Here is a 14,617-nt window from a genome sequence, read left to right as displayed (position 1 = left end):
TGGTCACAGAAATATCTTGAATCTGAAAAAAGTAATAATACAGTGGGGCAAAAAAAGTATTGTCAGCCACCAATTGTGCAAGTTCTCCCACTTAAAAAGATGAGAGAGGCCTGTAATTTTCATCATAGGTATACCTCACCTATGTGAGACAAAATGAGGGGGGGAGGGGTCCAGAAAATGGTTTGGTTTTTTTTTTTTTTTTTCCCCCCCCTTTTTTGTTTTTTTGTTTAGAATTTATTAGCCAATTATGGTGGAAAATAAGTGTCACCTACAAACAAGCAAGATTTATGGCTCTCACTGGCTCCTCTGTCCTGCACTCATTACCTGTATTAATGGCACCTGTTTTAACTTGTTATCAGAATAAAAGACACCTGTCCACAAACTCAAAAAGTCACACTCCAAACTCCACTATGGCCAAAATCAAATAGCTGTCAAAGAAACAAAATTGTAGACCTGCACCAGGCTGGGAAGATTGAATCGGCAATAGGCAAGCAGCTTGGTGTGGAGAAATCAACTGTGGGACCAATTATTAGAAAACGGAAAACATACCACTGATAATCTCCCTCGATCTGGGGCTCCACGCAAGATCTCACCCCGTTGGTTCAAAATGATCACAAGAACGTTGAGGAAAAATCCCAGAACCACACGGGTTCCTAGTGAATGACCTGCAGAGACTTGGGACCAGTGTAACGAAGTAACAGTATCAGTAACACAGTACGCCGCCAGGGACTCAAATCCTGCAGTGCCAGACATTGTCCCCCTGCTGAAGCCAGTACATGTCCAGGCCCGTCTGAAGTTTGCTAGAGAGCATTTGGATGATCTAGAAGAGGATTGGGAAAATGTCACATGGTCAGATGAAACCAAAATAGAACTTTTTGGTAAAAACTCAACTTGTTGTGTTTGGAGGAGAAAGAATGCTGAGTTGCATCCAAAGAAGACCATACCTACTGTGAAGCATGGGGGTGGAAACATCATGCTTTGGGGCTGTTTTTCTGCAAAGGACCAGGGCGACTGATCCTTGTAAAGGAAAGAAAGAATGGGGCCATGTATTGTGAGATTTTGAGTGAAAACTAGGCTTTACACGATCAAGATTTTTGGGGCCGATCACCGATCAAGTTTAAAAAAAAAAAAAAAAAAAAAAAAAAAAAAAAAAACGATCACCGATCCGATCACAAGATAGAGCAATGTGTCCATTTACATGACTTGTTCATTTATTGTATATACTTGTGTACTGTATACTGTATCCATACTTTTTCTGTACATCTTATCCTCACAAGGGTTGCGGGCGTGCTGGAGCCCTTCCCACCTCAAATTATTCTCTAGCATTTTAGACAAAAATTAAAACACCAATGACATCTAGGGGGCATTCAAGGATTGGCCACTGACATAAGTTTAGGTCAAATCAACATTACAACTGACAGAAATAATGGGTGCTAACTTACTGTAATTAAATTACTTTATTGCAATTGAATTACTTTAATAAAATACTGTTAATGACATGCTTTAACTTTCTCACTGTCCCAGCTATATGGACGGGTGTTGTCCAGAGTTAGTCCGTTTGACTTTTTGACTTTTTCCTCCCCCCCACACTGCGTTGCTTGAACGCGACATGCTCCTCGTGTACATTCTTCCGGTGCTCGATAAAATATCTTGCGTTGAAGCATTTAGATAACGTTGCCTACAACGTACTTCAGTTGTGCAGAGACTGCAAATAACTTACGTGTTGTTTGTCTGAGACACCGCAAAATAGTCACAGACCGATGACGTGTTTTTTAACTGACAAGATTTAAAAAATGTATTGCCGATCGATGACGTCATTGATCAGATCGGCGATTTATGACATGAAAGCCGGTCAGCATAAATTGCTAATTATCGACCGATAACGCCGATCAGATCGGTGTAAAGTCTAGTGAAAGCCTCCTTCCATCAGCAAGGGCATTGAAGATGAAACATGGCTGGGTCTTCAGCATGACAATGATACCAAACACCAGGCACAACAAAGGAGTGGCTTCATAAGAAGCAAGGTCCTGGAGTGGCCCAGCCAGTCTCCAGATCTCAACACTACAGAAAATCTTTGGAAGGAGTTGTGTTGCCCAGTGACAGCCCCAAAACATCACTGCTCTAGAGGAGATCTGCATGGAGGAATGCGCCTAAATACCAGCAACAGTGTGTGAAAACTTTGTGAAGACTTATAGAAAATATTTGACCTCTGTCATTGCCAACATAAGGTATATAACAAAGTATTGAGATGAACTTTTGTGATTGACCAAATACTTATTTTCAACCACAATTTGTAAATACATTCTTTAAAAATCAGATGTGATTTTCTGGATTTAAATTTTTTTTTCCTCTCATTTTGTCGCTCATCGGTGAGGTTTACCTATGATGAAAATTACAGGCCTCTCTAATCTTTTTAAGTGGGAGAACTTGCACAATTGGTGGTTGACTAAATACCTTTTTGCCCCACTGTAAATAAACATAATTTTGAATTGTGGTTCAACAGAATTATTTTAAAAAAACAACCTCATGAAACAGGACTGGACAGAAATGCTGGTACCCTGAAAGTTTTGTTGCACAACGTTTTGAGGCAATCACTCTAATCAAACGATTTCTATAACTTTCAATGACATTTCTGCACCTCCCAGCAGGTATTCTGGCCCAATATTCATGAGCAAACTTCTCCAGTTGTCTCAGGTTTGAAAGGTCATTTGTTACCATACGTATTATTCGTCTCTTCAATTTGTCATCAGTTTTCCTTCTGCGGTCACATCCAGGGAGGCTTGGCTGCCGTGGATCTTAAATTTCTGAATAATACATGCATGTGCAAGTGTAGTCACAGGAACATCAAACTGTTTAGAGATGGTCTTATTGGAGTGTTCGCCGTGTCGTCACCAGATGGTCACGTGGTATCTTGTTTGGCAGAAATCCTGTTCATCTCAACGGCCGACCGAGAGTTATGGAGTTATTCACGCTTATTTTCGTAAATGGTAGTGTGTTGCGTTTTGGGCTGTACATACAGATTTGATACGAATGATTCTAAGAGCTTTTGCGGCACCCCAAAGAAACCTACAGCTCATTTTAAGTTTACGTGCAGCCATTACATGGCACAAGTGGAATCAATACTTACCGACCAAGTTAGCTTTCGGCACTTTATACAATGTTAAGAAACTTAATTTTAACTTGCATTGCCATACTGTATAATATTACAATTAGGCTTTACACGATCAGGATTTTTGTGATAAAATTGCACATTTAAGGGTGGCTTTTTATTGTGGCCAGCCTAAGGCACACCTGTGCAATAATCATGCTGTCTAATCAGCATCTTGTTATGCCACACCTGTGAGGTGGGATGGATCATCTCAACAAAGGAGAAATGCTCACTAACACAGATTTAGACAGATTTGTGAACAATATTTGAGGGAAATGGCACTTTGTGAATGGAGAAAAAGTTTTAGATATTGGAGTGCAGCTTACGAAAAATGGGAGCAAAACCAAAATGTTCCGTTTATATTTTTGTTCAGTGTAATTCTGTTGAACCACAATTCAAAAGCAATGTCTGGCTTTCATTGGTTAATTTTCATTTTTTATTTATTATTGCTTTTGTCAGATTCAAGTAATTTTTGTGCCCACTGGGTTTTTCTTTAACAGAGGGGTACCAACAATTTTGTCCACTTGTGTATGAAGTGAAACTTTCCTCGTCTCACTGTGGCCTCCCTTCTTTGTAGATGACTTCCGTATATTCTGTGGGGATCTTGGTAATGAGGTCAACGATGACATACTGGCCAGAGCCTTCAGCAGATATCCGTCATTCCTCAAAGCGAAGGTGGGTTTGTTGTTGTGCTCGTACTCAAAGGACTTAAGGGCACAGTCAACACTCTTCCCAGGCTTTACTGTGCATTTATTGCGAAAATCTGCATGTACTCTTACTCCATGCTTTGGAAAGGATGGACTTGTACGTTGAGAACGCAAGACAAGAAGGTCTGTATCGACTCGCTACCTACAGTAACTGAATCAGAATCATCTTTATTTGCCAAGTATGTCAAAAACACAAGGAATTTGTCTCTGGTAGTTGGAGCCGCTCTAGTACAACAGACAGTCAATTGACAGAGAATACTTTTGAGACATTGACATTAAATAAAAGCTTGCCAGTAATATAGTAATGCCGGTACATCGTGCAAAAAGAAGCAGAGTCCTCTAGCAATTTGAGCAGTTTGACATGACTAATAGAACAATAGTCCGGTGCAATGACCATTGTGCAAAGGGCGCAGAGACTTCAAGAAATATATGCAGTTTAAAGTGACGAGTAGTGCGATAATCTGGGACAATGTCGATTGTGTAAATGATGCAGATGCACTCAGGCACAAGAGTGCCAGTATTGGTCAACAACAGATATGCAAATAGTGCAGCGTGGCGAGACTATTTCAGTGAGTGGACGAGTAATGTATAATTGTCCGACAGAAATGTGACAACAAACTCTGAGCAGATTTGCAAAAGTTGGTGAAAGAAAGTCCAGGGTAGAATCCCTGATGTTTAGTAAGTCTTCCCGTAAGTGAGTCATGTAATGTCTCCAAAGACGACCGAAAAACACAAAAACAGAAAATAATAGAGAGCACATAACCGAGGCGTCCACACGGTTAAGCGCCATCTTGAACTCAATGCCCTAGAGATTGCTGCCCTCTAAGTCTTGATACACACGTAAGGATTTTTCAAATCTAAGACTGGAAAATATTTCTTCCCCTCTGGGAAAAACACTTTTATACAAAATACATCGGGTAGGACATGTTTGTTTTTGTTTTGTTTTACATTTAGTTTCTTGCAGGGCAGTCTTTGATTGGCTAAATTCCGTTGCACATCACAGTTTACGGTGTCATGGCTCAGGGAGATGTCAGCTTCCCCCACATACAAAGACTTTTGGTTGTAAATATTGAACACGTTCATTATTTAAGATTATTGACCTGACCCCATAATCTTTACACAGCCCAGATCTAAAGGATAATCTTATAGACACACATTTGGCTTTGACGTGCTAAGGGTATTTACCACACCCAGAACTTTATTACAGGTACTGCAACTTTTGGCTTGTGCCTTGAGGGCTCACCAGCGAGTCAATCCAGTAGTACTGTCCATATTACACTATTCAAAAAAACAAACTGAAACTTGTTCAAATACCTTTGTTAAATAGTGTGCTTTAATAAGTTTAAATGTTTAAAGGTCCTGTATTTTGGCTATTTAGACTACCAAAGAGTGACTCTGACATGGACTTCATATAACAGTATCAATTTCATTAAAAAAAAAAAAACACCTTGGTTTTGTCATACGAATGTCTAGAAAAGCCCCCTCTGACAGTTACTTCTGTTTTACCCAGTTTTGTATCCGCTTTGCCCATGTTTGGCTAAGACCGCCCCCTTTCCTCTGATCGGTTGCCTCCCCGTAGTAGACCCACCTGTGAGAGCACGCTGACTCTGGCGCGGAAAGGGAAGGTGAAGATCTTCTCTAGTGATGTCGATAAGGTCGAGAAAGTCGAATGACCTGATTTCAGTCCTCGGCATAAAATCGTCTGGGATGCGTGGACGACTTTAATTCAAATGTTTTTTATATGGCCTACCCTGAATTTTCACTTATTGTGGGTGGGTCTGGAAACCATCCAGCATGGTAAATGTGGGTATTTTATTTTTTTTTGCATGTATGTTTCAGGTACAAACAGTTTTGATAATCGTTGAGGTATGATGTTTTTTCTTCTTCTTGAGCTCAGGTGGTGCGAGACAAGCGCACAGGAAAGACAAAAGGCTATGGCTTTGTCAGCTTCAAAGATCCAAATGATTATGTGCGAGCCATGAGGGAGATGAACGGTCAGTGTTTTTGCTTGTATTTGTCATATCTTTACAGCAACTGCCTTTTCAAAAGTAGGCCTTGTATGTTTAACTGAAAAACTGTGTTCCTTTCGGTGTAGGGAAGTATGTTGGTAGCCGTCCCATCAAACTGAGAAAGAGCATGTGGAAGGACCGCAACATGGAGGTTGTACGAAAAAAGCAGAGAGAGAAGAAGAAGCTAGGCCTTAGATAGATAGCCTTGCAGACTGCATTGACATCTCTGCAAATGGACTAAGATGTGATTTGCTCCCCCTCCCTCCCAGAGGACACGTCACCCCCGACCCCACCCATGGTGTTTTCTCAAGAATTAACCCATTTAAAATTTTTGCTCAGCATACAGTCATCCCAAGTTTTGTACATTCATCACTGTTCATTTTATTGCAAGCTCAGATCACAAAATGCAGATTGTACAACTTTCTTTAGATCTAGAAGTGAAGGCTTTGTTTCACTTTATTCCTTTCCTTTATATACACTGATTAAATATTTGGAAGTCACTGCTCAATGCATGTATCAATATTTAGTGTCAGAGAGAGGTCACCAGACCCATACTCGCAGTTCAGCATCTTCAGATGCAATTGCTTTTTTTGGAAAGATGTTTTTCTTTTTTGGGTGGGCTGGGGCCACCCTGATTTATTGATGGCTTAAAAAAATAAATAAAAATCCAATACAATTATAATGGGCATGGAATTTTCGCTCTGTGGTCTGGCCCGTTCCCTATTCCCTGAAAATAGCAGGAGTCCACTGTCCAACATACAGTTGGACAGTGGACCCTTCACAATACTGAAGTACAGTTAAAAAAAAGAAATTTAAAAAAAGGTCATGTTATTGCAACTCTATTAAACTCCAGTTCCCAACAACTCTTCTACAGCTGCCCTTGCACTAAAGATGACATCATTGACGGCCACACCATCATAGGAGGACCCAATCAGAGAAAGTGAAAGGTGGTTGTTCTTGATGAAGTTGCGCATGTACTCTGAAATGGCAGAAGACCACACATCCAAATGAAAATACTATAGAGGAAAAGTGTCTCAATCTCGAGTTCATACCTACCTACTCTCCAAAAGTGGCCCTCATAATACTGAGGTATACAATCCTGATGGGAGATAAACATGAACATTGTAAGTCAACAACTATGTATCCCAAATAAAGTAAGAAATACACAGTGCCACAAACCCCTTCATCATAGCTATGGTACCTTCTGTAGGGCAACCCAACTCCAGCTGGGTGCCGAGGTGACTCCTAGGTGACAGCGCACCGCCTCAGTGGCTCGCTCTAAAAGCTGGCCCTCTGTTACTGCACTTGGGGAGCCAAACACTTCATGGAACCAGGCACCACCCATCATCACCTAGGTAAGACAATGGACATGGACACCATGGTGTTTGGTAGTCAAATCAAAGCTGTCAAACTGAACTGCATAAACAGCTGCGCTACACTTTCTGGGTTACATGGCATTGGTATATTCTCCAAAAATATGTATTGACATTGGGTATAACTGTAAATGGTTTATGTAAAGAATTGTACAATAATTCTCAACCTGCTGTAAACATGACCCAGGTTTTTTTTTTAAATGTAGATTTATCTACATTGGGAAGGAAAAGGGACTGAAACCCCAGTTAAATGAGTCATTCCAAAACTGGAGGACATTATCTGTCCAACCCCCATTAAATTTAAACATCTACATGTGTAAATTATAGTTGTCTTGAGACAAAGTGTAACTACCTGTCCTAAATGTAATTTAAAATACCATGTCAAATGTCTCATCTAAGGGTTAGGGTCTCAAAACTGGACTGGTGGAAGACACCCAAGATAAAGGTAGAATGGTTTGGGAGCAATGATACCAGACTAGCCTCAGGCAACATTAGTGACCCCTGCGTACCGTAAGTCTTGTTGTTGCTCCTTTATGTCTGTCGTGTTGAGGGAAGGGGACAGAGTCATAGGCCACACCCAGTAAGCCCAGATCCTCTGATGATGGAACCAGGTGTCCAAATCCCTGATGAGGGACAAACACACGTACACACTTGTTCCTTTTGTGAGTGTGGTGCAAAGTCACTAAGTACAAATACTTCGTTACTGTACATAATACTTTTCCATGACTCTTTTTTTAACACAAATATTTGCCACCTTTGGTGTGTTTCTTATTGATGTACTCACCGTCAAAGGGAGTACAGACCCCTCATACTGCAGATTTACCACAGCGACAGTGACACAGGAGATCTCCTGCAGCTTCTGGATGAGCGGCAGACAGGAGGACGGCAGGACAGATGAGAGTACTAAAAGCACAACATAGACACACAACTGCATGAAAGAGGTCTTTTCTCATTGTTATAAAAACTCATTGACAAGTCACCAGTTTAACACAGCACATGAAAACAACCAGGTACATTCACCCCTATGGACAATTTAGTATTCAATTAACCTAAGAAGCATTTTTTGGGGGTTGTAGGAGAAAAATTTTTTTTTAGGGGATGTCATGAAGCTCCGACTGACCTTTAGCAGGCAAAGCAGAGATGATGTGGTCAGCTGTTATGATCCCATCGTCCAAATGGATCTAAACACAAACACACAGTGTGGTTAGAAGAACCACACTCAAGCTCACCCAACATGAAATTCATATGGAGACGTGATTAAGTTAGTATGTCCTATTTACATAGCACTATCACAGAGAGGACTCATAAAGCTATGTTGGCACTGGGTCATCAAACCTTTATACAATGTGGCTAAACAGTATTTATAAAAAAAAAAATCTCCTAGCCACACTTTATTGTAGTTAGCCACAACATCACGTGTGTTTATGGGGCTCAACCTTTAGCCACACTTAGCCAGTCCTTGTCACAGGGAAGCCAGTAAGCTTTTAACGATATGGGCCCAATTAAAACTACAGTCGTCGATCAGGTGTAGTGCTGAACCATTTGTGAACATACATTAATTGCAAATATATATATATATATTATTATTTTTTGTTTGTTTACACATATTACGATTGTGATTTAGCATGCGATAATTTTTTTTTTTGGGGGGGGGGGGTGTCTTCACCATTATTCACTAAATGCAAGAAATAAATCATTCAATAGTATGACCAGTCCAACACTGGATACAGCCAACAAATAACTCTTTCCTGGCCAGGCCTAGATGTTATGATGAATTGATATCCATCCATCCATCCATTTTCTGAGCCGCTTCTCCTCACTAGGGTCGCGGGCGTGCTGGAGCCTATCCCAGCTGTCATCGGGCAGGAGGCGGGGTACACCCTGAACTGGTTGCCAGCCAATCGCAGGGCACATCGAAACAAACAACCATTCGCACTCACAGTCATGCCTACGGGCAATTTAGAGTCTCCAATTAATGCATGTTTTTGGGATGTGGGAGGAAACCGGAGTGCCCGTAGAAAACCCACGCAGGCACGGGGAGAACATGCAAACTCCACACAGGCGGGGACGGGGATTGAACCCCGCACCTCAGAACTGTGAGGCTGACGCTCTAACCAGTCGGCCACCGTGCCGCTGAATTGATATCAATAACAAATATTTTAAACTGTCAGATAAAGCAAAGCAAATTTATTTATATAGCGCATTTCATACACAAGGTAACTCTTCCCTCTCCCCGGGGCGCGCCACCGTGGTCGTCGCCCTTCTCTCCCTCGGGCTGTGTGGGGTCCCCGCGGCTGACTTGGGGCTCATGGTGAGTGTCAGCGCCTCCTTCCTCAGTCGGGCCCGGCTTCTGGCCCTGTTCTGGTCAATGGGCTATGGCTGGTTTTGGGGGGGGGAGGTCCTCTGATTTTAATGCATCCTACACCAATCTGTGGAGGGAAGCCACTTGACCAGGTGTCCCGGTACTCCGGCCTGCTCTCTGGCCCGCCATGCCTTTCTCTCACGGATTTTTAATGCACTACATACATTCGCACGTCCTTGGGGTGCTGGTTGGCCTGGATGGGGCTGACAGTTGCGGGTCAGTATTGGCCTGTGACCGTCTTGCCTCACCCCCACCAGTTTCTCCAATTTTAATGCACTATACCCCACCACACACAATCACGGTACAAGGATAAGGGTTGCCAGTCGGGGACCTGGTAACCATAGTAATAGGGTGCGTGCTGGGTTTTCACATTTCTCTTGGCTTGACTCCTTGCTCATTTTCCTCCATCCTGTCCTGCCCTTTTCTGTCCTCTCTTATCATGTTCTCTTGGTTAGTCCTCAATCTACAAATGACTGTTGTAATGTTACTTGTGCTCAATTATCTAGACTGTCTCACGATTGTTCTGCTGTGGTTCTGACCCCCTTAGTACCTTGTCCACTCTATCACTCTATCTGTCCCCTACAACCCTTTTCTGTCCAGCTGCATTTTCAATAAACATCAGAATAATAAAAACATTTAAAATAAGTAGAGGGAGAATTTCAAACTCCCCTGTTGCACAGCAAAACTGTTCCAGCACAAAGCCATACAGATCCACCATTCTGCAAGGGCATGCAGCTGAACAGGACAAGTTGTTGCAAGTGTGTCTTTTCTCTTACCGTCGAACCCATAGCCAAAGGATTGATGTGTTTTACAGGCACTTCCCGGTGTAGCTGGACCCTCTCGCTCCTTTGGAGAAAGTCAATGATGGACTCCGGGAGGTCCTCCAACCCCCTTCTAAGGGACCACTGGGCCCAAGACTCCTTCATAGATCGCTGGCTCAGAGGACCAGGAGGAACCACTTGGGAGGGGCCTGCAGGTTTAAACCAATACAACTTGAACATCCAATTTCCTGTAAAATGTGTGCAGGGGGGAGTCACAAATTCAAATGCAAATGAAAGTGGGGACATACCAGAGCCCAGAAGCATGCCAAGTGTTAGGGAACCTCTGCGCTTCTCAGCGTTGTAGAGGACGGGAAAACAAGAGCGCACACTCAACTTCCGGCAATCCCCCGCAAACACCCCTCGACACAGACTGTCCACAGCAATGTTTGCAAGCTGGCTCGACACACACACAAAGAAAGAAACACACGTAATGTCATTGTGGAGACTGGTTAGTGGGTACGAGGTAGGGCTGCACGATACTGGGAGAAAAAAAAATGACATTGGAATTTTTTTGGAACCTGCGATATATATTACCTTGTGAAGTAATACAGGATCAGTGTTGGGAAAGTTCATTTTCTATGCAAACTACTTCAAAGTTCAGTTCAACATTCCAAAAATGAACTACTTCAGTTCATAGTTCGTAATTCAAAAATTTGAACTAAGTTCACCGGTCCAAAAACAAACTAGTTCCTAGTTCTATTTTTCCCCAATATGTTGTTGACGGGTTTTTTACCCTCAAAATATTGGCATTTCATCTCCCAGTTGTTGCCACCCATTCAGTCCGCACTCGTAGCAAGCTGCAGCGTTCACCCTACAATCTCAAAAACATGAGGAAAAACTTGAATCGTGTTCTTGGACTTTTGTCCTTCATGTGCAAACAAAAACGCGCAACACAGTATGACAGGAACGAAGGTGAAAGGACATTGATAACGTTGCATTCCCAGTAGCCCTGGCTGACTATATTAACCAAATGTTTTATTTTTATGTTACGAAACAAAATAAAGTCCATATTACCACAGTGTGATCGTACAGTGTTTTAACTAAAGCTTTCGGATACAAATGATAATTGTCCTGCTGGTCACTTTTAATAATATAGTTGATTCACTGTATATTACAGTACTCCAACATCGCAGCAGAGCCTGCGATAAGACTGTTGCGCACACGATGACGATGCTCAAACAAAATATCATTGCAGACCTAGTGCGAGGGGGTCTTGTGCATACATCAACGCCAAGGCAAAAAGACATTATTCAAAAGACGCTGCGGTCGATACGTCAACTTTGTTTGACGGGACATTATAAAGCCTAAATTGGTTACCCTTTATCCTCACCTCTTTTCCAAGCCTTCGAGACACAAACGAATGGATGGATTCGTCTTCGCCTTTGCTTCTCTTTGCAAATATCTCTGTGGCGATGCTGAATAGCAGGGGGCGTGAGAAAGGTGAGACTGTCCTGAGAAGTCCACTGAAAGACAGCAAGACAAGATACAGGAGACTGCTATTGGTTATATAAGGGGGTCATTGTTTGTTTGAGATGCCTCATTGGTACAAAAGCATTATTTACATTAACGCAATATTATTAGCATATATATAAAACAATATGAATTATTAGTGATGTTCGATGCCGCTTTTTTTCAGGCCGATACCAGTATGAGTATTCACTCTTGAGTACTCCCTAATACCAAGCATCCAACTAGAACTTGATACATAACATTTCAGTTAACAAAGTGACATATACATTGGGAACTAAGACCTTTCTTTCGGCGGGCGACTTGTTAGGACATCTGCCTCACAGTTCCGAGGAACCGGGTTCAAATCCAGCCTCGCGTGTGTGGAGTTTGCATGGTCTACATATTAGTACAATTGCATTCATGTGATGATGTACTAACCTCACTAAAAGCGAGGCGCTGCAATTGCCCAAATTAATAATAATGCTTAAAAGAATACATCGATTACAAAATTATGAAAATATTTACTTCGCACTGACATTCCAACAATGCTTTATGTTGTGCACACTATGTATAATTAGGGGCGATCCGATCATTGTTTTATGCTGCCAATTCCGGTAATCCATGAGTGAGATCTGCCAATTACTATTGATACGATCATATAGATTGGCTGTAAATTTTTCTATTTATTTATGGTGAGCGCTATTGGCTATATGATCTGTCACGTTTGTTTGGATTTGCTTCACAGCTCGTGCGCACATGCGCAGTGTGAAGGGAGGAGGGGACGCTACACTACGGCCGGGCGATTATGGCAAAAAAAAATAACAATCATCATTTTGATTGATATTGAAATCGAGATGAATAAACACGATTATTCATTTATTTCAAAACTTTGCATTTATTCAACTACCAAAACTCAACTTTAAATATAACTTAAAAGAACAACCAGAAAGTTCATTTGGAACAACTAAAATAATAGTGTATTAAAATAATTGAAATCCTGCTGTGTCCACCTTGGCCTCGTAGGGGCAGTGTGGTGCGATGCATGCATGGAGCTACTCATTAACTGTAAGGTTAAAAAAAGAAAAGAAAAAAAAAAGTAGAAGAAGAAAGTTGTGATAAATGTTCTTTACCGTTTTTCACAGATTAGGAAGAATATATGCCAATCAGTAATGTTTTCTCATATGTCTTTGTGTGTTACTAAGGCATTTGTGTGTGAATAGCGGTCATCTTTTTTAATGGCTCATGTATTGCCCTTGCAGTATCCGATAATGGTAGCGTGCCTGGGTGGCTCCGATGCGATCATCTATAACCAACCATGACACTGACTTTAAAGTGCAACCAACATTGACACATCACATGAGCCCGGAAATACGTCAGTGCCCTCAGCCTGCTTTGCGCCACAGCACCAGTAAACAACAGCGGCCAATTCTGGAACTGACAGACGAAGTCAACTGCATTTTAAGTGCAAAATGGAAACTTCCGCTGTACTTAATGAACCTTTTGTTGTAACCAGTCATTTACCTTATTCCTGAGGGCATCCTATGAAGTTGTTTGTTGACATATAGATATCTGTTTTTGGATGCATCGTGTCTGTAGGTGACAGGCAGAACCTCTCCTGAAAGACCCAGGTCCTCTACCTAAACAAACACACACTATATTTGAATAATGGACAAAGCAATGTCCTCAAATTTGATGTGTAATATTTCAACACCTGCAACAAAAAACACCTCGTGACTGCAATAAGGCTTACCATATTAAGGGTATTTCTTCCCACTGCCCCAGCAGGTCGAATCCCTCTGGCTCCATGTTCGAACACCGCTCCATCGGACCTCCTGGTGGACCACAGCCAACCCCCATAACGACTACTGGACTCAAGTAAAATTACCTTGGGGAGAAAACACACAAACACTGTCAATGGTTTCAAAAAAAAAAAAAAAAAGTCTACAAATGGAGAAGCATAGTAATCCAACACATTTTTGGATTTGTGTACTACCTTAGCAACCTGGGGACTTTTGCAGAGATAGTAAGATGCGGCCAATCCCCCGATGCCCCCTCCAAGGACTGCTACAGTCTTCATTGGCTGAACGAGAACCCAAAGGACAAATAATAAATGGCGACACTTCAAAACACGACACAAAACAGTGCTGTGTACCGTGGTTCATGACTATGGTGGGGTGCGACTGGCCTGTTGATAAGGATATGAAACAGTTGGTTTATCATACGTCTCAGTCTGTCACCCGGCTGACTGCGTGGATTAACCTGTAGCAAATTTCACTGAAGATAATGGTTTGACCGTCACTCCAAATGCTCTAAGAGGGCAATATGACACTTGGCAGTACGTACTGAAGTTGTAAACCTGTTTACAAAATACTGTAAAGCATATAAGGCTTTGGAATTCATATATGCCGAAATTCGTCTTGTGGTATCTGTCTTTTTTATTTTTATTTTTTCCTTTTTTTCGTCCTTTCAGTTTACAATGGAGGAATTGAATTTACTTAAACTACACCGCACACAAACACTTCATGGCGTTTCTCGACAGAGCAAAATAGTGTAATTTACCCGAACTGCCAAAACGGTGTTACCTTTAATTACGTCCGCCGGAAACCGTAATTCCACTGTGGTGTAACCTCCTCCATGGACCGTTGCCACTATCTGTGGTCAGCATAGATATGAAGACTTCGACACACCAGCGCGCTGGAGTAGCTCGTCTAACCAACGTGGCTACATGGCGGCCATGTTGGCACGAGC

The 14,617-nt window shown here is 41.9% G+C and overlaps 2 protein-coding genes and 1 long non-coding RNA gene across 5 annotated transcripts in view; 2 read left to right on the top strand and 1 right to left on the bottom strand.

The window, feature by feature from the left end:
• The window catches only part of rbm42 (RNA binding motif protein 42), a 21,207-nt gene extending 14,843 nt beyond the window's left edge, over positions 1-6,364 (top strand). The window contains exons 10-12 of the mRNA XM_061777560.1: positions 3,726-3,823; positions 5,753-5,849; positions 5,951-6,364. Coding sequence (XP_061633544.1) covers positions 3,726-3,823; positions 5,753-5,849; positions 5,951-6,063 — 308 coding nt within the window. The 3' untranslated portion in view covers positions 6,064-6,364. The remainder of the gene's footprint in view (positions 1-3,725; positions 3,824-5,752; positions 5,850-5,950) is intronic.
• ppox (protoporphyrinogen oxidase) lies at positions 6,285-14,617 on the bottom strand. 3 transcript variants are annotated; one of them, XM_061777557.1, is made up of 13 exons: positions 14,452-14,617; positions 13,863-13,949; positions 13,620-13,754; positions 13,391-13,506; positions 11,751-11,883; positions 10,669-10,813; positions 10,376-10,569; positions 8,358-8,418; positions 8,022-8,140; positions 7,747-7,860; positions 7,066-7,215; positions 6,921-6,963; positions 6,285-6,843 (listed from the first exon to the last, which is right to left on the bottom strand). In XM_061777557.1, the coding sequence occupies exons 2-13, from the start codon at positions 13,944-13,946 to the stop codon at positions 6,707-6,709; spliced, it is 1,431 nt and encodes a 476-aa protein (XP_061633541.1). In that variant the 5' UTR covers positions 13,947-13,949; positions 14,452-14,617; the 3' UTR covers positions 6,285-6,706. The 3 variants fall into 3 exon arrangements, with proteins under 3 accessions (XP_061633541.1, XP_061633543.1, XP_061633542.1); XM_061777559.1 differs by having other exon boundaries at positions 14,429-14,454; XM_061777558.1 differs by lacking the exon at positions 14,452-14,617 and adding an exon at positions 14,022-14,040.
• On the top strand, positions 6,837-10,548 carry LOC133479978 (uncharacterized). Its single transcript, XR_009789133.1, has 3 exons — positions 6,837-6,988; positions 7,075-7,219; positions 10,414-10,548. It is a non-coding gene; the product is annotated as an uncharacterized LOC133479978 (long non-coding RNA).

This window comes from Phyllopteryx taeniolatus, chromosome 6 (genome assembly GCF_024500385.1).
Source record: "Phyllopteryx taeniolatus isolate TA_2022b chromosome 6, UOR_Ptae_1.2, whole genome shotgun sequence".
NCBI classification, from domain to species: domain Eukaryota; kingdom Metazoa; phylum Chordata; class Actinopteri; order Syngnathiformes; family Syngnathidae; genus Phyllopteryx; species Phyllopteryx taeniolatus.
The sequence above is the reverse complement of the archived record's forward strand: the minus strand, read 5'-3'. Positions and strand labels throughout refer to the sequence as shown.

What these genes read in the sequence shown, in the direction of transcription:
- ppox (XM_061777557.1), bottom strand. Translation starts at nt 13,946, where the DNA reads ATGAAGACTGTAGCAGTCCTTGGAGGGGGCATCGGGGGATTGGCCGCA. An exon ending in TGGCATGCTTCTGGGCTCTG is followed by an intron (nt 10,570 to 10,668) that starts GTATGTCCCCAC and finishes TTAAACCTGCAG; the next exon opens with GCCCCTCCCAAGTGGTTCCT. An exon ending in GAGCAACAACAAGACTTACG is followed by an intron (nt 7,216 to 7,746) that starts GTACGCAGGGGT and finishes TGTCTTACCTAG; the next exon opens with GTGATGATGGGTGGTGCCTG.